The sequence below is a fragment of the Lepisosteus oculatus genome, chromosome 19 (genome assembly GCF_040954835.1).
Source record: "Lepisosteus oculatus isolate fLepOcu1 chromosome 19, fLepOcu1.hap2, whole genome shotgun sequence".
Lineage (NCBI taxonomy): Eukaryota > Metazoa > Chordata > Actinopteri > Semionotiformes > Lepisosteidae > Lepisosteus > Lepisosteus oculatus.
The window spans coordinates 16,104,528-16,125,495 of record NC_090714.1 but is presented as its reverse complement, the minus strand read 5'-3'; the positions used below and the strand labels follow the sequence as shown (position 1 = coordinate 16,125,495).

The 20,968-nt window shown below is 50.7% G+C and overlaps 2 protein-coding genes across 19 annotated transcripts in view; one reads left to right on the top strand and one right to left on the bottom strand.

Annotated features, from left to right (window-relative positions):
- rhbdf1a (rhomboid 5 homolog 1a (Drosophila)) overlaps positions 1-18,341 on the top strand; it is a 67,791-nt gene extending 49,450 nt beyond the window's left edge. For 5 of the 7 annotated variants that reach the window (XM_069180742.1, XM_069180743.1, XM_015360376.2 and 2 more), the window contains 18 exons: positions 255-399; positions 955-1,085; positions 2,245-2,352; positions 6,150-6,363; positions 6,754-6,960; positions 7,272-7,394; positions 7,858-8,021; positions 10,481-10,732; positions 11,003-11,114; positions 11,298-11,372; positions 11,676-11,837; positions 12,406-12,509; positions 12,913-12,976; positions 13,100-13,194; positions 13,824-13,899; positions 15,471-15,571; positions 16,836-16,989; positions 17,234-18,341. In XM_069180742.1, the coding sequence (XP_069036843.1) occupies positions 283-399; positions 955-1,085; positions 2,245-2,352; positions 6,150-6,363; positions 6,754-6,960; positions 7,272-7,394; positions 7,858-8,021; positions 10,481-10,732; positions 11,003-11,114; positions 11,298-11,372; positions 11,676-11,837; positions 12,406-12,509; positions 12,913-12,976; positions 13,100-13,194; positions 13,824-13,899; positions 15,471-15,571; positions 16,836-16,989; positions 17,234-17,653 (2,679 nt within the window). In that variant the 5' untranslated portion in view covers positions 255-282 and the 3' untranslated portion in view covers positions 17,654-18,341. The remainder of the gene's footprint in view (positions 1-254; positions 400-954; positions 1,086-2,244; positions 2,353-6,149; positions 6,364-6,753; positions 6,961-7,271; positions 7,395-7,857; positions 8,022-10,480; positions 10,733-11,002; positions 11,115-11,297; positions 11,373-11,675; positions 11,838-12,405; positions 12,510-12,912; positions 12,977-13,099; positions 13,195-13,823; positions 13,900-15,470; positions 15,572-16,835; positions 16,990-17,233) is intronic. The other 2 variants (XM_015360375.2, XM_015360378.2) reach the window with 2 other exon arrangements.
- Positions 18,342-18,731: 390 nt separating this feature from the next.
- Positions 18,732-20,968, bottom strand: part of aanat2 (arylalkylamine N-acetyltransferase 2) — a 40,651-nt gene continuing 38,414 nt past the window's right edge. For all 12 annotated transcript variants that reach the window (XM_069180895.1, XM_069180899.1, XM_069180901.1 and 9 more), the window contains 2 exons: positions 20,447-20,601; positions 18,732-20,041 (listed from right to left, as the gene is read on the bottom strand). In XM_069180895.1, coding sequence (XP_069036996.1) covers positions 19,736-20,041; positions 20,447-20,601 — 461 coding nt within the window. In that variant the 3' untranslated portion in view covers positions 18,732-19,735. The remainder of the gene's footprint in view (positions 20,042-20,446; positions 20,602-20,968) is intronic.

The window sequence follows — 20,968 nt, the reverse complement described above, 5'->3', positions numbered from 1 at the left end:
CTAACAATATATATATATTGGGTTTTTTTTCAGTTTTGAATGAAATCCACAGGTCCTCTAAAATGTCCTTCTGTCTGGGACGTCCTTAATTCAGGACGTTATCATCGTTGCAGGCTCTGGGTCAAGGTTGGGCTCTGTGGGCATTAGGGGCTGTAGCGCTGTGTGCAGCCCCCCCTGTGCACCTCCGAGCTGTGCCATGTGCCTGTCGGTGTCTCCCGAGCGCGCTGTGTGACCCCTTTCTGTGCTCGGTGCAGCTGGCCGGAGTCGGGGGGGGCACGGAGCATGGCTGAGCCCCGGAACGACGGCACCAGCAGCCTGCAGAGGAAGAAGCCGCCCTGGCTCAAGCTGGACATCCCCAGCGCCCAGGCCTCGCTGGACGAGCCGCCCACCTTCGTCCAGGTATGGCGTGCCCGGAGGCTGATAATGCCCTTTTCCGTTTCGTGTTCCGTTTGTTTATTGCTGTTGTTTCAGGAAGAAACAAAGACCATTAGAAGGTATCATATACAGCAAATGAACAAATGTGAACATGACAGTCTTTGTACATAACAGTAATAGGAAAACAGCAAAGGTAGTGAAAGGACAGACGAGAGGGAGGCCACAGTCTTCAGGGACTTTCCTACATCTGGGTCGGTCTGCAAGCTCTTAGAAAAAGTTTAAAAAGGAGGTTGCCGGGCAGAATAAAATTGTGCAGCTGAGCCACAGAGGGAAAACCTCATTTTCCAGAAAATGCATCACGTCGCTCACCCAGGGAGTGAAGGTGGGTGCACCAGGTGCTTTCCATTTGAAAAGGAAGCTGGATTGACAATTGCCGATAGCTGAATTCGGATTGCTACACCGTCCCTCAGCTTGACCACTTACTCACTGGTGCCCCCGGTCCAGTGGTCCAGTGGTCCCGTGCCCGGTCTCTCAGCCTGTGCCCCGTTCTCCTCACTCTTCCCTCTCTGTCTTCGCCAGCCGTTCAAGCGCCAGGGATTCCTGAGGAGCATCAGCATGCCGGCGGAGACGACGCGCCTGTCCTCCCCGCCGGGAGACCCCCGCCGCCCCGCCCTGCAGCGCCAGCCCTCCATCACCCAGAGCATCAAGAGGTAGGCCAGCCAGGCCGGTGTCCGGTCCCCTCTGTCCCTCTCGGGCAATGGCCCTGGCGCCCTGCACGCTGGAGACGCTCTGAAACTCCGACACTGACGCCTGCATATTGACACAGGCGCACCTATACGCTCACAGGCCCCGGGACCCCGTACCCACACTCGTACAGTAGGCTGGAGTGCAGAACAGGAGACCCTGCTGCTTCAAGCACCGTTCATCGCTGTTCCCTGATCGCAAGGCATGTCTGTAGCAAACATTACACAGCTCTGTCAGCAGGGGGCAACAGTGTCAAATATACCAATAGGCATATATTCACAGGTGATGATCCGATTCTGCACCTTCCCGTCAAAATATTAGGAGTTTTAATAAAAAAAGATGCATATTTCCTTTAACACTAACGTTTCAGTTAGGGCGGTCCTTGTATGAAATAGCATAGACTGTGCATTTGTGCTTGAGATTCTGAGATCTCACGATTATTTCTCCTTAATGCATGAGCCCTTGTTGATTCCATTCAGTTCAATAGAGCCTAACCAGTCTTTGCTCTTATTGATTAATCTTGTGTACATCAAAGGACATATGATGGGAGGAAGAGTGATAGACCATGATCCCACTGTATATTAAGTAGACTCTACCTATATAAATGACCTAAGACAGCAAACTGCTTAAAGAAAGTGGGACTGTATTATTTCTTGCCTGGCTGTGTTGCATTTGTGCATGTGTCAGTGTGGGCATGCACAACCATCAATGTAGGGACCAAATGAGAAAATATCACCACACAGATAAGACATTTTCACTAATTAAAGTAAGTCTGGGGAACTCTACACAGCATGAATGTTTTTTTTTTAAATAAAGCAAATACCAGCCCTCTCTGCTTCATGGCTGTTTTCTCAGCGTGGAGTGTGCAATAGGAATAGAGAACAGAGAGTCAGTGAGATGTCATTTGTCTGTGTGTGAGCAGGAGCACACCTGCCTCACCGCCTGTGTTACTGTCTTCTCCTTTACTGACTTTGCATGCCCTCTTTGCACGCCCTCTTTCTCTTCCAGCTCCTGCATCTCACTCCTTTTCTCTCTTTCTCTCTCTCTTTTTTCAACCCCTTCCCTTCCCCCCCCCCCCCTCCTGCTTTCCTCTCTGCCCTGCGCCCCCTCGCCCCCTGGCGCCAGCAGCAAGAGGGTGCACTTTGAGCGGATTAACACTGTGCCCGTGAAGGGGCACCGTGCTGCCCGCCGGGCGCGAAGGAAGCCACAGTCCTTGTCCAAACTCTTCCTGAGGTACTTCCGGGGGAAAGGGGAGCAGCCCCTCAGGCAGCAGGGCTCCACAGGGAAGCGGAGGGTTAATGTCTCTTGAGCATTCGCACGGCTCTTAAATAAAAATGATCGCACCATCACAAGTCTACCGCTGGGATTCAAAAGAGTCATAGGCTGCTGAGCATATACTGTACAGCAAGCTTGCTTGTTGAAGCTGATTTTCTGAAGGTGTCTAGCTGTATAAATGCTGTCCAACCTGGCGCTGAGCTTGGGTCCCTGTATGATCTGAACATGCACGATTCGAACCCAGGCAGTGAAACTGGGTGTGCCCAGGGGGGCGGCGCACAGTTGGTGGAACGTCACTGGGTTTGGGAGGGTTTAAGTCAGTCAGGGTATCCAGAGCATTGCAGGGCACAACTGGCGCTGGGATTGTCCAGGTACTTGTCCTCCTCTGGTTCAGGCTGTTCCCTGTGGATCAGAACTGCTAAACCAACACCCACCCACACGTGAAGACCGCTGGCACTGTGCTGTAGAAGATGCTTTCTTTCTGATGAGACGTTAATCTGAGGTCCTGACTGCCTGGTCATTATAGATCCCCTGTCACTGTTAATTAGGCTACGGGGTATATTACTCACAGAGGGGAAAAAATAGGAGAGACAAGGCCCTTCAGGATCAGGGTTGGAGGCCTCAGTTCTAATGCCATACGTTAAACACAGTTTCTCACTGGTGAGTGTAAGGCAGGTCATTTTATTATCCTCTGGTTTGCAGACATTTAGCTCTTCAGTGCCAGAGCCTGTCAGCTGGCGATATGTTCTTGCTAGACCAGTCGTGGAAATCCAATCGTGTGCTTCTTCTAAAACGTGGGTCCTACTCAGCCAGTCTCAAGAAGCTGCATGGGCAGAGTGAGCCAGTTACACGTTGTCCCCCCCCCCTCCATTTATAGGCACGTTAACAGATGAGCAGAAGGAAGGTGATGAACAGGGGAAGTTGGGTCAGGACACCATATTCATTTGTAGATTAATGGTATGGATTCAGGTACTGTTTCTTGTGATCGTGAGGGAGAGAAATTAAGCATTGTGCTCGGCTTCGAACCCCCGAAAAGGGCCTCTCAATATGTTTACTCTCACAGGAGGCTGAAGCAGCTCCGGGGGCACAGCAGGATCACACAGAGGGGTCGTATTGCAAGACCATTGTAATTCTTGCCGTTTCCAGCAAGTCTTGCAATTGGGACACCAGCCAGTGGAAAGAGCTGTTTTGGGACCCCTGTGATTATTAGGAGAATTAACGCACATAAATACCATTGCGTTGAGTAATACCGCCTCTAGGAACCAAACGATCCAAATGATCTGTTGTAATGGAAAATTACGTTTCGCATCTCTCCAGTACAAGCCCGGGAGCGACCATTTGCCTCGGCTCCCGGCAGTTATCAGGGTCAGATCCCCAGTCTGTCACCGCATGTGGGCTGTTCTGAAAGGTTTACTGAGCAAAAGCTGCTTTGGACACTGAGCTGTTTAGCTTAATTGGATTCAGTGCTCACTTTCTCTTCCCAGGCCCGAACCATTTAAACTCTGAAGATAGGATTAATCACGCTGCAGCGCCCTCTGCTCTGTACACGTGTGGCGGTCTGGTGGGAGCCCTGAGACGTACAGACCTACCTTAGGGATCGGGATCGGGAAGGTTGTCTCTGCTAGGGCTTGCACCTTAAAAATTCTCAGCCACTTTATTTGAATCTATTTTAAGTGACCCAGGTGTCTGACCTGGGATATTGCACAGAATTGGATTCATAATGTAATTCAATTCCACTATTTAGAAGTGCTTATGATTGATGAACAGTACTTCCATTAATATCTATTTTTATTTGCCATTTGAAACCCAGAACCTAGGCCCCCCTTCTCAGCACAACCCCAGGTAATGCTGTATATGTCCTAAATTCACGTTTACTACATCAGCATTAAAAACTCCCTGTAAAGTATAGAACAAGCTCAGTGTAGGCAGTTTAGCACTGAGGGAGGGCTGAGAGGTTGGGCTTTATTGTTAAACAGTAGTAATACTGTACAGTATGTACAATAGCAATACGAGTCAGACTGCAGTATGCAATGCTGCCGTGCGTATCTTTGTTTCATGGGTCTCCAAACAGTGAGGCTAAGGCATTGTCGGGGAGAGCAGACCCTTCTTGAATCCTTTGGGAGTGAGTAACAAACTGGAAAGGTGACTTTTCATGCCCTGGGCTGTGTTGCTGTGTCCTGGCTAAATTTAGCAAGCATGGAACAGTGCTGCAAGGCAGGCTGTGCTTCCAGCTGGTAGCTCTAGGAAAGGTGCTGCTGATAAGGGTTGTGTTGGGGTGTACCCAGTGATCTGGTCAAATGTTTCTTGGAAAAAAGCTGGACAACCACAACGGGTTGATAACAAGGTGATAACACTGGCCAGCAGTTTACTCTTAGCTGCACTAGCTTAGAGCTCCTCTCCTCTCCACGCTCTTTAACCTTGTCGTTTCGCAGACTCTAAAGGCCACCCTGAAACATCAGTTCGTCTCCTCCAAGTAACGTGAAGGCGTTGCTGCAAACGCCATGACGGGCAGTCAGCAGCACGCTCTGGTTACCTCTCAGCACATGCAGCGCTGGCAGATCAAACAATGTGGAAAACAGTACTCTGCTCTGTCATTACAGCAGCTGATGATGTCTGTAACGGCCACCCCCTATCCCGCCAGCTGCGGCCTTAAAAGGTTGATCAGCCAGTGGGCCCACGGTGTAATGAAGGGCTCGCCAGCTCTGTTATTATTGAGAGCGCGCGTTTCTAAACATCCTGAGCATCCTCCACATTCTCGCTAGTATACACAACACCCCCCCGCGCTCCCCACCCTCTCCGCTGAGGGCGGGACACTGCTGAGGGGCCCAGTGTCTCCACGATAACAATAAACGGAGCGCAAACTCTGGGGAAGTGCGAAATGCTCTAAAAAGAGGCGGAAGAGAGAGCTTTGCTGCTGGGGGCTCACTGTCGCAGCGCCGTGCGTGGCTCAGGGCTGGGAAACTGGATTATTCTAGAGCGAGACGGCCAAGCAGGTGGGCTGCCCTCTTTGTTGTTGTTGTTGTTGTTGTTGTTGTTCAGCTGTTCTTTTTGGAGCTGTTTGGCCCAGTGCCTATGTTGAGGCCTCTGCTGGCTTTTCAGCTGCTGAAAGTCGTCAAGCAGGAATTCTGGGACACACCGAGACCCTTGGGTACATGGTGGGGTGACCCCAGGGCCGGTTTGAGATCAAAGCCTACTCCCCTGCAGCCCTGGGGTCCTGCGGCGTGGGCTGGGCTCTGTTTCTGGTACTGGTCTGCGTTGTCTACACACTGCTATAGCGGAGAATGTTCTAATCAGTACCTGATGCCGGGAATGTAGCTACAGTAGTTTAGAGGCTCCATCCCTTATTCGACAGATGAAACAATCTCACATAACATCGTTTTTTTTTTTCTTTTTCAAAAGTTGGCTTTGGCCACGAAGGTGGTATGAAGTCAAAGAACAGCTCGTAATTCTCTCGGCGTGCTCATGGGAGCTCAGAACTTTTTCTGCTGCAATTGTTGTTGTTATGGCTATGTATACTACCCTGATTTATTTTGCAAAGTGAGCCAAGCAGGAAGAAGAGGGTGCGTGAATACCTTTACCTGGAAACAGCAGCGGTTTGCCCTTGTGTTCCCTGGCATCCTCGCTGTTGGAAGTCTGGCTGCGACACTGCTGGCGCCTGCCGGACAGGGGGAGCTGCTGGCCGGTGGGCTCTCTGGGGCGGGACTGCGCCGGACCCTTCCGATGAGTGTGAGCTCACGGAGTCGTTGTCGCGGCAGGGGCACGGCGGACTGGTTCGGCGTCGGCAAGGACAGCGATGCCACTCAGAAATGGCAGAGGAAGAGCCTGTGGCACTGCAGCCAGCGCTACGGCAAGCTGAAGGCCCAGGTGATCCGCGAGATGGACCTGCCCAGCCAGGACAACATCTCCCTGACCAGCACCGAGACGCCCCCTCCGCTCTACGTGCCCCCATCTCAGCATGGCATGCAGAAGGTAGGCCGGCCTGGTCGTGCAGCTTGTATTGCCAACCTTCAAATCGACAGGACATTTCTGAATGTCAGGGGAACAAAAAAATCAAAATAACCAATATCTATCTAATCACCAAATTCGCCCATTTAATGCTTCATTCTTACACCGGGTATACGCAGGGCCAGAGAGCAATTCAATTCAAGCAGTTCTTCGTGGATTGTGGTGGGATTTTAATAGATAAAGACGGGAGGAAAGTATTTTAAAAAGCAGAATTCCTTCTTATTCGTTTTAAAACGGCAAGTCGGGCAATCTGGCGCGCAGGCCCTTGTGCGGTGTGACGGCATCGTCGTCCGAACCCGGCCTGTGCCGGCCGCGCGCGCAAGCGACCCACTCCCCCCTCTCCCCGTCTTGCAGATCATCGACCCCCTGGCGCGGGGGCGGGCGTTCCGCATGGCGGAGGAGACGGACGGCTACAGCGCGCCCCACACGCCCGTCACGCCCGGCGCCGCCTCGCTCTGCTCCTTCACCAGCTCCCGCTCCGGCTTCAACCGCGTCCCGCGCCGCCGCAAGAGGGAGTCCGTCGCCAAGATGAGCTTCCGGGCCGCGGCCGCGCTCGTCAAGGTGAGCCCGCGGCCCGGGGTCGCGCTCGGGGCTGGGCCGGTCCCGGCCCGGGTGATCGCAGGCCCATCTCTCGCCTCTAGAGTCACGTCAGCACTGGATTACTGGGGGCTACCCCCCGCAGGGCTAACAGGGGGCGCCCCTGCCCTGAGAAGAGGGGGCTCCTGGGGTCACCGGTGTTCCGGGTGTGCCTGGAGGAGCCGGTGACGTTGTTGCTGTGTGACCTGCCCTGTTGTGCCGTGCTGAGTGCGCGTCACTGGCTGGGGGCCAGTGACGTGCGAGTGAGCTTTGTGTGTGTGTGTGCGTTTCCCCAGGGCCGCTCGCTCAGAGAGAGCACGCTGCGCCGCGCTCAGAGGCGCAGCTTCACTCCCGCCAGTTTCCTGGAGGAGGACACTGTGGACTTCCCAGACGAGCTGGACACCTCCTTCTTTGCGAGGGTGAGTCCAGCCCTCCTCCCCCCCTCTACACCAGCCCTCTGTCCCTCCTTATCCCCCTCCTCCTCCTCATCTCCCCTCTCTTCTCCTCGCTCACAGCTGTTACTCTGGGTGACCCCACCATCCTGACTTTTTCATTTTACATCCCAACTCCCTGCGTTCACGCTTCCTGGGAGACTGGCACTCTTGTGTTGCAGCTGTGCCCTACGCTGGTATATGATAAACAACAGCAACTTCTGCGGAACAGTTTTCAGAACACTTTAAAACTGTGTAGTATTTTTTTTTTAAATCCAGTTTATATTCCGATTGCCTGAAGACAGAAAGATCGGAGCATTATGAGTCAGTTGGCCAGTCTTCCCACGCGCATGCCTGTCGGGGGGGGGGGCTGGGGCAAGCAGGGAGAGGCTCTCATCTCCTGCAGCGCTTCTGTCGCCCTGACCTCTGACCTCTGACCTTGTTGGCGCAGGACGGGCTCATGCATGAAGAGCTGTCCACGTACGCCGACGAGGTGTTCGAGTCGCCCTCCGAGGCCGCCATCAAGGAGGTGGAGGCGGGCAGGGCCCCGGACGAGCCGGATCTCACGGGCAGCGCCCTGGACAAGACCGAGCTGGAGAGGAGTCACCTCATGCTGTGAGTCACTGTCGAGAACCGACAGGTTGGATAAGAGGCTCCTGTGCCATGCCCTGAACGCTGCAGAATAAAGAGCAACACTAGGGCTAAATCTGAGAGAGACGTGGTTGGATAACTGGTCCAGGAGTGGGAATCTGTGGGAGAATGTGGTGGCTTCAGTGGGAAAGCGTGCGTGAAACAGTGGGTTTGGGAATGCCACGGCGGTTTGGCGAGGAGGAGTGTGGGACGTGACAGTCACGCTGCTCCGTCTTCATCATCTGCACTCGAGGCCCAGGAAGCTGTGAGAGACAGCCCAGAGATGACCCAAACTAACGTCAGGGGAGAGTCACGACTGCTATCATTTGAATAAGCAGCCTTGTATCAGTCAAGCCTATTGTTTTTAACTGTTTAGGTTTTTGAGTTGTAAAGATGATGAATTAAGCAAATTGAAGTTTATATTGAGTATAATGCAGAATCAGCAGTATGAGTATAATATGCTACTGCTACACTACTCCACAGTGGTCAGATGGATAAAACACTTTAAGTGTTACATCCCTTCAGTTTTCCCCTCACAAGCCCCTTGCGTTTCAGGTTTTGTCTTCACAGTGCAGTGTGAAGACACTGAAGCCGACAGTGTGGTTTAAACCACGTGAGTGCATTAGGTAACACTTGAGGTGTTTAAACCCAGGACACATATTCAGCCAGGGCAAGAGTCTTGAAATTCTGAGCTTTACATACTGTGAGTGTCACTGTTACAGCTGCACTATGGCTCCATACTGTCACACTGCTGTCTTGGAGTATTATTATACTTCTGTGGGCTCATTGGTGCTTTGTGGTTGGGTAAATTATGGCTGTAAGCATATTTCAGGTGCAGCATTAAGATATAGTGAAAGGTGGTGACTTAAACATAGGACAGAGGCAAACCTTGTATTTCTTCCACTCTGCAGTTTTGTAACATGATTCACATTTGCCTTGACATCTTGTATGGTGTTAGAATATGCTCTGTTCTTAAGAGCATCTGTGTCATTGTAGTACATCTGCCCCTTTGCTGTTGGTTTCTGGTTATCTTTTGATATTCAGAGCAACTGCATTACAAGTACAAATAAATCCCACAAGACTCTCAATTTCAAAGCAAGACAGGTTGTGTCAAGTTCAGACTTAGCACAGAGCTTTTCAAGATAAATATGAGAACACAGTAAGAAATCCAGAAGAATATTAAATACAGCTTCTGCTGGACCAAGAGTTTAAATAAGTTGGTCCAGTGGTTAAGAAATAACTATGTTATTGTTATTGGCAGGCCTAGGTTACATATAAGCCTTAACTCTGCTGCTGACTTCCTCTGTGCTGCCCTGAGTAACCTTTTAAACCGCGTCCTTCAGGTGAGACGTAAACCCCTGTTCTTAAGTGTGCGACTCTGCAGGAGCAGCATTTGACTCCCAGCTTGCTCCCTAGTTTCAGTGCACTGCTGTGCATGAATGTCCGCTAAATAACACTGCGTTCTTTACTTCTGCAAAGACCTACCTGTGCATCTGCGACACCACAGTCTGCTCTTGATTTAGACTGCACGAACAGCGCTCATTTTAAACGAGAAGCTTTGTAAAGTGCTTTTCTGACAGTGGCTGGGCAGGGCTAATGATGGAGGTGGACAATAATGGTGTGTGGGAGACTAATGGAGCTCATTAGAGGAATGTGAGCTGGCAGTGGTAAAAACACAAGGACTTAGGCACTGGGTAACTGCTTATGCATAGAAATAAAAAACTTTTCCATTTTTCCATGGCTCATAGGTAAGTTAATAATTCTCTAATATCTTGACAGAATGTAGAATTGTACACTTTACTGGGTGTGTCCTAAGAGATACACTACTGATTCTCAAGTGGAATCGAGATGATTCTGAAGTCTTGAGACGTTTTAGGACACCTGCCAATGGCCGAGATAGAGTGCTTTAATAACTTAGGGAAGATGGAGTGGCAATGCGAGAAATTACTTCACCATGTGAATTAAGAGGAAAATCTCTTGAGATGCGAGGTTGTTCATAGCCCAGAGTGGAATCTACCCAGGGCAAGGGAGTTTTCACCCCTGTCCTGTACATGTGCCAATGTGCCAAGTGATCTTAAATTATATATACTGTACAGGACCTTATCTGAAGGACAAAACCTCCTCCAGCACACTGTCCTGGTCTTCATGCTGGGGAACAGGTTTGGACATTTTAGTCAGGAGGAAAGGGCACTCCCTACTGGTCGACCAGCACCACTTACAGCCTGAATTCCCTTGAAGACTCCCATCCCGGTACTAACCAGGCCCAGCCTCTCCCACCTGCTGAGATCAGGCAACAGGGGGGTAACTCCGCAGCCTGTAATAGAGATTATTGCAGTTCATGTATGGGCCAGTGATGCAGGTACCTGGAGCGTTTGTGACCTGTCCTGTCCAGCCAGTGAGTCTCTATATTAACACCCCGCCGCTCCACCTCCCTCCCCGCACAGACCACTGGAGCGAGGCTGGCGGAAAGGCAAGGAGGGCAGCCTGGTGCAGCCCAAGGTTCGATTACGGCAGGAGGTGGTGAGTGTGAGCGGGCAGCGGCGGGGGCAGCGCATCGCCGTGCCCGTCAAGAAGCTCTTCGCCAAGGAGAAGAGGCCCTACGGGCTGGGCATGGTGGGCAAGCTGACCAACCGGACCTACCGCAAGCGCATCGACAGCTACGTCAAGAGGCAGATCGAGGACATGGACAACCACAGGTACCGGGCCGAATGGTGTCCCCATGACGTGTCCAGATATCCCCTCGCCCCGTTTCCGTAGGCTTTCCATGTTCGAGTGAATTTTGCAGGATCCATGGCAAACTCTTTGAGACAGGCCTGCAGCTGGAAAATGTGCACCCTGCTCCTTAATCCTCAGGAAATACTCCTCCGGCTTATTCATTCTGTAGTATTGGAACAGAAGTGTATCGGATGTGAAAGGATTTGGGGGGTGTTTTTTGGCATGTAACTGTCTGGCTAATTCTTTTTCAGACCGTTTTTCACGTACTGGATAACGTTCGTCCACCTGCTCATTACCATCCTGGCAGTGTGCATCTATGGCATTGCTCCTGTGGGGTTCTCACAGCACGAAACAGTCGATTCTGTAAGTGTAGCTTCCCTCTTCAAACACCAACCTCCTGCAGTAAAGCTGTAGAAGCACATTTATATGTGAGACTGAGATCAATACTCATTTTAAGCGGTTTTATATACCCATATACAAATATAAAGGTTTGTCTCCATTATTTGAAGGAGCGGGAATCATAACAGCCTCTTCTTCTTTTTTCAGGTTTTAAGAAATAAAGGGGTTTATGAAAATGTCAAGTACGTTCAACAAGAGAACTTTTGGATTGGACCAAGTTCAGTAAGTGTTTTCTTCTCTTCATAAAACAATCACGCTCGTTTTTAATCCATTCATTTTCAGTTACACTGTGCTTGAAGTAACAGGTGTCTTACACTAGAGTTAAAAAGCGCTGATTACAGTCGAACGATGTATAGTTCACAATCGGCCCGCTGCGGATTAGATGTGTTTAAGATGAAATCTTGGCGTTGGCTGAAGACACCGACGTGTGACAAGGTGTCTGTGGCAGCTGTCACGGAGCGTCTAGGGTTCTGTTTTTAAATTGCAGCCCCAGCGCTGATGTGCGGTTCTCGCTGTGTCCGGCAGGAGGCGCTCATTCACCTGGGGGCGAAGTTCTCCCCGTGCATGCGGCAGGACCAGGAGGTGCACGAGCTGATCCGGCAGAAGCGAGCCAAGGAGCGAGACTCCGCCTGCTGCGTGAGGAACGACAACTCGGGCTGCGTGCAGACGTCTGCCGAGGAGTGCTCTGTGAGTCCCCCCTCCGGCCTGAGAGACCCTGAAGGAGAACCGGCACTGACCGCTGGCCCTGGGGTCAGGCCCCTCCAGCCACTGGTCAGCCTGGACTTCAGCCACCACAGCACAGGAATGAGCACTCGTTCTACCCCTGTGGACAAATGATCACCCAGCTGCCCAGCAGACCAGCCTCAGGCAATAGCCCCCACCTCACATGAGTCCCTGCGGCGTACAGCACTCCATGCCAGAAAACGGCCAGTTTCTGTAATTAAAGAGCTGCACGCAAAAGCATCACCCCTCTGAACCACCACAGAACCTCCTGGCCGTGAGGAGGTGCTGGCCATCTGCCCCACAGCACAGCTTTTGGAAGCTCAATAACAAGAATCACTGTGTTTTGGGGGAGGGAGGGGGGGGGGGCTGTAATAGAATTGATTTATTTTATTTTTTATCCAATGTGATGGAGCGTTTCACTCCATTTCACCGTTCAGTCCAGGCCACCTGTAACTTCTGTGTTCCATGCCTGTCGCCCTTCGTGCCCTGGGACGGGTGTGACGCCCCCACGTGTCTCTCCCCTCGCCCACAGACAACCCTGGCGAGATGGGTGAAGTGGCCTCAGGACCCCAGCGTCCCCCGGCCCTCGAGCGGCCCCCCGCGGCAGTACGGCTCCGTGTGCCATCAGGACCCGCGGTAAGGCGCGCCGTCGCGGAGCGCTGGGTGATACGGCCCAGCCTGCGCTTCAGTCGCACTATGAGGAGCAGCTTCTGATTCCGAGAGGCGAAAGGGAAGGTGATGGAGGACCTGTGCTGAGTGAACACTACTGCAGGCAAACAGTGCTTTATAAGGCTCTGCGGATTGATGGGAATCATTTTTTTCTGAATGCTGATAAATTAGCCTCTTTCCTCCCTGTTCCCTGCGTACAGTGTGCCATTATCCACATTCAGAGTAGTAATCGGCAATCTAATTGCTGAACCCTTTTCAGAAGGGTATTTCCCTCGTTGCCTTTTTATGGTCTGGCCGCCAGTGCGTTATCTAGTTGTGAGGAGTTGTGGGCTGCTAGCAGGTTGCAGTAATGGGCTCGTCTCCCTTCCAGGACCTGCCTGGAGCCGGCCTCAGTGGCCCCTCATGAGTGGCCTGATGACATCACCAAGTGGCCGGTGAGTTCCGGGGGGGGAGGAGGGGGGGCTGTGTGGGCCAGCCCTTGCACTTCTGTGTGAGCTGTGCTGCGGTTAGCCTGTGACATCACTGTGCTTTGTTTCGTTTCCTCTCCTGGTTCCCAGATCTGCACCCGGTACCACGCGGGGAACCGGACCAGCCTGCCACACATGGACTGCACCCTCATGGGCCGGCCCTGCTGCATCGGCACTAAAGGGAGGTGAGGAGAGCCCGCGGGTGGCGAGGGGGCGTGTGAGTTTGGACTCCACTCTGCTGATTTAAGTGTAGAAACACCCCAGCTTCTCCAGTGCAGTTTTGGCCCAACTGTTCCAAGCCCTGTTGCAGCTGGAGTCGTACAGCATGCATGCCTGCTCTGTAATGACTCCTGTAACATGGATGAGTAGATCAAGGCACCTGCTAAATATGGTTTTAACAATCATTAAAGAGTGGAAAGGGTTTGAAATCTTACTGTGCATATAATATGTACACAATAAATATAGTGTATATATATATACGTCAGCCTGAGTAGTCAATTGAACAATTCACCCGATTATTTTCTAAATTAGATCTGTAAAGGATTTTTATTAAGGTCTTTAACAGTTGATGACACAAGACATTCACTTCGTTAATGGTGCAGTTACCTATAAATCACTTCTGAGCCTGCTTAGAATTACTACAAGTGTGCAGCTAATTAAATAACGAGACCGACTATGCAACGGGAAAAGTGGCTGGGACAAAATCTAGAAGACACTAGGCCCTCAGGAACTGATTTGGAGACCCCCGGTTGAGATGGGTGCTCTGTCCTGTGAGACGTGGGACTTTGGTCGACTGTGTGCTTGGTGTTTCCAGGTGTGAGATCACTTCCCGCGAATACTGTGACTTCATGAAGGGATACTTCCATGAAGAGGCCACCCTGTGCTCGCAGGTAACTGACGGTGATCTTACGAGCAGCAGAAAAACACCTGTGTGTGCTATGACTTCTAGTCAGCCTGTTGGCCATTGATTGAACTGGTAGTCCATTGATGATGGAATTGAAAATAAGCACCTCTGCTGTGATGCACTGAAGGAATGCAGGTGATTTTCTCAATAGCGCGTCATTTTTTATTGGCGTGAGTTGAAGAGAAGGGAGAATTCCAGTCAGACCAGTTCTTGGTCTTACGGACTGGACAGCCTTGATTGTACAGTACCTCTGACCGCAGACTGGGTCAAGTGGACCCATCTAATCTGTAAATTCTTCTCAGACAGCTTAACCCAATTGTTGGCACCAGTGTTGCCTGACTGTACCGGTGTTTATGGTGATAGCAGACCTGACCCACTTGAAAAATATACAAAGGAAAAAAAAAACATTTCACTTGTCAGTGTGCTGATTGCACATCTAATTAGTTTTATGTTATTAGAAGTCTAAAAAGAGGAGAAGATGTGGTTTGGCATTAACAAGTATGTAATCACCATTAAGGGACCGGGTTAATCAGCCGTGTGGCAGCAAACGAAGACAGTTGTAATCGCTTCTGTCTGGCGTGGCACCTACCGATCAAATTTAATTGTAGCACAGGGAGAGTGAAGATCCAGTTTAAAGTCGCTGACCGGTTTCAAGTTCTTGCCCAGTGCAGAGAAAGCACCTGAAGGGTTTTAGTGATGTTCCAGGCCTGGGCAAGGTGTCAGGGAGAGTCGATTTGACCTAGTTCTTTATCATCTGCTTCTACTAACCCTCTCTTAGAGAAGTGCATTCATCACCATGCTCCTCTTCCTCACACTATACAGCTCTCACTGCTTGCAAGAGCACAGTCAGAGTGCTTCAGTTTATAAAAATTGTTCATTCACTGGGTACACCTCCCGGTCAAGGATTCTGGTCTTCTATGAACCTGAAGGTGACCGAGAAGGTCAGTATCGGGTCCACACATTTCTTTGCTGGTTGTGCAGTTGTTGACTCTGGTCATATACTGCACAACCCAGTTGTGTCTACCTCTCTTTGACATCTGCTGTGCTTCCTCTCTTTGAGACATCTCTCCCAGTATATAGCTGATGTCAAACAAAAAAACATATGGTTGTTATTATCGGTCCATCCAACCTGTACCTGCTTCATCCCATTCAGAGTCATGGGGGAGCCAGAGCTGATCTTGGCAAGCAGTGGGAGCAAGGCAGGATACACCCTGAAGAGGGCGCCAGTCCATCACAGGGCACATACAAGACACACACACAGACTCACGCCAGGGCCAGTTTTCCCAGAAGCCAATGAATCAGGCACCATGTCTTTGGACAGAGCACACAGAGCAAAGCCATGCGAACACGGGGGAGAGAACATCCAAACTCGACACAAAGACATCCTCAGGTCCAGAATTCAAACCAGGGCCCCAGGACAGAAACGCTCACCATACAATGCTGGAGTGAGAAATCCACTTAGAGCGCCAAAAAGGAGGCAGCTTGTGAAAGTTTCTGCGAATGCAAAAGTGCTCTCCAAAACATCGGGCGGGTTTCTGACTTGTGTGGTCATTACAGGTGCACTGCATGGACGACGTGTGCGGATTGCTGCCTTTTCTCAACCCCGAGATCCCTGACCAGTTCTACAGGCTGTGGCTGTCCCTCTTCCTCCATGCTGGGTGAGTGGACCAGCCCCTAACCCTGCAGGCCCCTGGAACAGTGCTGGACACACACCAAGTCCTGTTTCTGTGGTAGTGTGCCCCATGGATAAGAATTGCACAGGGTTCGACAGAGTTCATTTTGTGGAACAAAATAATCTGGCTCCTTGGAACGAATGCACGTGTAGAGAAATCCTCTCCTATCTTGCATTAGTTCTTAATACTTTTTAAAATCCCTTAATTCAGCTCATTGTCAGGCATCTCAAATGCTAGCTAATTTTTACTTGATGACAGGCATTGTGCAGTTGCCAAAGTGCAATTTAAAAGCTGCATCCAGATGTGTTTCAAGTCTATGGTAGGTTTTTGCATGGAGTGAAAGTGACAAACTCCCCAAGAGGTCAGCAGGCCCAGCTGTACTGTTACATCGTGGAAGCCTGGTGTGCTGATGGGAGGTGTTGTAATCTCCTTCTGGAGAGCTCGTGATGTGAGGAGGCTGGGGGACCTGTTTTATCTGCGTCACCCACACCAATGCTGAATGAGCCGATAGCTGAGCAGTCTGGCACGTGCCCAGCTCATACACACCCGCAGGTCTTAACATTTTGTGATTTAAAAGAGCCTTATCTAATGCTCTTTGTCTTCCAGTAATTAATTCTGGATGAACCAAACCCCTTGTTAAGCAGAGTGCAACTGATCCTTCCCAGTGAGCTAGTTACTCACATCTCTCAACTAAAGTGTCTGTTCTTCCCAGAAAGCTGAAATTGTCTCACCCACAGGGAGCCATATCCATAGCGTGGGGGTGATTTGAGCATTCTGTGGTATTTGTAGGTATTTAGGAAAAAAAATTGTATTTTGTTGTTTACTTGTTTTATCAAACATTATTTGGATATCTCAGACTAAAAGTGTTACATATTTATGAGCCTAAAACTTTAACAACGGCAAAACGTCTCCTAAGAAATTAACAGGCTCTTGTGTTTGGCTTGTCTACCCCTTCAGCTGGCTTTCCAGAGGCATACTTAACTGAATTTGGAGCATTATTTTCCCAGTGTGCAGACTATGGGCAAGCTGCCCATGCAATTAATTTATCGTACAGTAGGCATCTTGCCGAGGTTCCCTGCTGGGAAGATATAAACCACCAAGATTTATGCAGCTGGCCCCAGGGAGTCTGTTGATTTTCTGCGGAGCCTGTCTCAAGTTCGTGTGCTCCAGCCCGTCTCTTGGTGTGTGTCTACACGCTGCCATGTTGTGTCGGACAAGGTGTGAGCGTCTCTCTGCCTCCCCTCTTCAGGATCCTGCACTGCCTGGTGTCCGTGTGCTTCCAGATGACCATTCTGCGGGACCTAGAGAAGCTGGCTGGCTGGCTGCGCATCTCCATCATCTATATCCTGAGCGGCATCACTGGGAACCTGGCCAGCGCCATCTTCCTGCCCTACAGAGCTGAGGTAGCACATTGCCGTCCTCATTCCCAAGCAAGGACAGAAGCAAACACAGCACCACTTTATTGAGTTAGAATGATTTTACTTTTGCGTCACAGTCAGTTCCTATAATCTGTATGTTAGAGCTGCTTTTTTACTCGAGGGATAAGATCCGAATGGACGTGTGGGTAAGTCAGGAACAACGCAGGATGGGTGGTTTATGATGAGTGCCCTGACCCCGTCCTCTCTCTCCCTGGCCTGGATTGGGCAGGTGGGACCTGCGGGCTCCCAGTTCGGGATCCTGGCCTGCCTGTTCGTGGAGCTGTTCCAGTGCTGGCAGATCCTGGCCCGGCCCTGGCGCGCCTTCGCCAAGCTGCTGGCCGTCGTGCTCTTCCTCTTCGCCTTCGGCCTGCTGCCCTGGATTGACAACTTCGCGCACATCTGCGGGTTCGTCTCGGGCTTCTTCCTCTCCTTCGCCTTCCTGCCCTACATCAGCTTCGGCCGCATGGACATGTACCGCAAGAGGTGCCAGATCATCGTGTTCCTGGTGGTCTTCCTGGGGCTCTTCGGCGGCCTGGCGGTGCTCTTCTACGTCTACCCCATCAAGTGCGAGTGGTGCGAGCTCCTCACCTGCATCCCCTTCACGGACAAGTTCTGCGAGAAGTACGACCTCAACGCGCACCTGCACTGAGAGCGGGGCCCCTGGGGCCGGGCAGGGCCACACGCTGGGCTGGTGCTATTCCCACTCTCTGCCCCTCACGGCTGGGGGTACCTCCAGGTTTCGCTACTGTAGCCCCATTTCTGCAAACTGTGACTTTTTTTTTTTACTTTGTATTTTATTCTTTTTTTTTTAAATGAGCGATGCCAAAAAGGCTTCTCTCCCATCTCAAGAAGACCCTTTTGTTCGTCAAGCAGCTGTGTACCCCTCAAAGTGTTTGACCCTCTCCCAGGTACCCCCCCCCATCCCACACGTTCCACCCCCCCCCCCAGAAAGAGAATACGATGTCTAGACAGACATTTCCCTGCTCCCCCACAGGTTTCATCAAATCCTCTATGCACAATAATGCATTATTTTGTATTTTCTTAGATTTTTTTTAAACCGTTTCCAAACTAGTCCACAGATTGACTCCACTGGGGGGCGGGGGAAGAAACAAAAAAAAAAAAACGAAGCACACAAAAAAATACCTTCAGTGCCTTGATGATAAATGTACCAACTACTGCCACGTTTTTATCACACCTGACTGAGCACTAAGATCTTGTTAACCGTTATTGTTTACCGCTACTGTAGTGGTGATTGTTACAAAAAAAAAAAGGTAGCGTTTTAGCTACCACTTACTTACCTGTAACTGAGAATACAGCAAGAAACCCTTGTTCTGTCAGCTGGGGTCTCCTGTCTCTTATTGTGCCCACTCCGATATTCATGAACTCCGCCCTGGATGGGATTTTAACAATCCCCCCCGTTATTTATCCTTTGCTTCCCCGCAACCCCATCCACCTGCCTATTCTCAGCAAGCACGCGATACAAGATCGTCAAAGCCAGACCCTGGGTGGCTGCAGGTTCATACAGCACCATGCTGTTGATTCACAGGCTTGTAATCAATATTAAGTGAGGACACAGGACGGTCTCTTTCATTTGCGTGTCGCAGCAGCACCTGTAAGATTCCATTCATAACCTTCTGGGGCTTAAATATATTTGAAAGGGCCTAGTATGATTGATTAAGAATTCTGGATGGCTGCAGCTATAACTGATTTTTTTTTTTATCGTTTATTAAAATTATCAAAGCAAAAGTGAACAACACTGAACAAAAAAAGGATATACAAATAATAGAAAACAAGATGCTAGTAACAGACCAAAAAATGCATTTTACAGCCACTTATAGCCCATGTTAATTTCCATCTCCAAGTAGAAACAACAACAATGAGTAACACTGCGCTTTGTGGATGTAGCCCAAAAGCAGACACAAAAAGCCAAAAATTTAATATAAAATACAAATTTTGTTAAATAATTTCACCTAAAACAAAATGCATGTGCACCGAGACTATTGAATATTCCAGGCTGGATCTAGCCAGTTTTGTCTCGGTGTTAACACAAACTAATTTGTTTTCATTTAGGCAGACTGCAGTCCTTACAGTAAATGACTGTTGCTGTTCAGATGACATCTGTTTAGATTGCAACCGTGCTGTGCTGTTCTGACTCCACAGTTCAACCACTACAACAGAAACACCGCACTCGCACTGAAAACGTTCCCCTTAACACGTCATGACACTGAGCCATAATACAGGCCGTAAACGCCTGGACTCAGATGTTCAGTTTCCCCGCTATTTCAAGTGAGAACCAGTTAGTTTCAAACTCTCTCAGAAAAAAAAAGATTCTAACCACTGTGCGCCGTTTTATACGAGTTTTGAGACTACGTTTAAAAAGCAACAGCATTATTTTCTTGGGTTCATTTTTGCACATTTTTTGGGGCGACAGTCAGCTTGACGTGAGTTACAGTTTGTACAGGCGATGGCCGCCGTGGCTTTTACGCGTCAAGCAGATCTCTGGGGCACCGACCGAGCAGGGCAGCGGGGCGAAGACAGCCCCGCGCTGGCGTTTATCCTGCCGGTTCTCGAACCCGTGATCCGGGAGTGGGGAGGGTGGAGGCCCAGAGCCTGGACCCATCAGGCTGTTCCGTTACCGAGGAGACGGGGGAGGCGGGCGCAGTGGAGAGTGCCGCTCGTACCTTGCCGCACGGGGGCGCGTGGGGGGGGGCGTCCGCGGGGCCCGGCGCTCCTAGCAGCCGCTGTTCCGCCGCTCGAAGGCGCTCCCCCCGAGCGGGTACTCCATCTCGACGAAGCTGAGCGAGCCCACGGCGATGGCGGAGGCGCCCTTCTCCTTGAAGCCGGCCTTGCGGTAGAAGGGCACCAGGAACTCCTCGCAGACCAGCAGGGCCCTGCGCAGGCCGGGCAGGCAGCGCAGGTACTGCAGGTAGCGCCACAGCAGGATGGAGCCCTTGCCCTGCTGGCGACACTGCCGGTGCACTGACAGCACATGGATGTGCACGGTGGGAGTGTCCGGCACATGCGTCATCAGCGCCTCCTAGAGGACGGGGGGGGGGACAACAGGCTGTTAAAAGGTTAAGTGTCACAGACTTTAAACAGCTGTGCTGTGCAGCTGCTGACTCCTCACTGCGTTAAAAAAAAAGGGTATGGAAATAATTTGAGATTGTGTATCCATAACAAGGATGGCTGAAGTCACTACCATCTCATTTGCACCGGTGACCAGAGAACATGGAACGTTTTTTTTTTTAATTGGGGATTTTAAAGAATGAAGAGGTACATTATGACGTGTGTTCGTTATGCAGAGGAATCGACCGGGACTCTAAGCAGAACTCAAGCCCAGTCTAGCTGTATTTAATATAGGTCGAGGGAAGGGGATGTAAAGTCTTTGTTCGGCGGGTGCCAGGGATATTCGAGGGCTGAGCGAGCAGCGGCGCGCACTGACCTGCGCCAGTCTCTCCTTGTCCCACCCGGAGCCGATTACGAAGGCCACCAGCTGGCCCTCCTCAAACCAGCCCAGTGACAGCTCGGGGCACAGGCGCAGGAAGTGCAACACCTCCTCCAGGGTGAGGGGGCACTCCCCCGACACCGACACGAAAGCTGCACAGGAGACACACAGGTGGAGAGGGGAGACACACGGGGGAAGGGAGAGAGGGAGACAGATTAGTTACCGCAGGAGTCCAAAATCTTAATTTCACTTTGTGGATTACCGATTACCGATTGGCTCAGACAACAGCTGCCTGTTTCAACTCGGCTTTAGCCAGAGGGCTATACTGTAGAGGCTGTTGTTATAGTCAGAATATAGTTTATCGTTCCATAGTGTAGAAGTAATTTTACACTTAGTAGACATTCAAGAGGATAATGACTACACACGCATGGAACAGGTTTTCAAAAAGTCGCATTTCCACAGGAATTTAAGCTGTATCACCCGACAGGCATGGTTGTAACACATCGAGACGTGATTCTG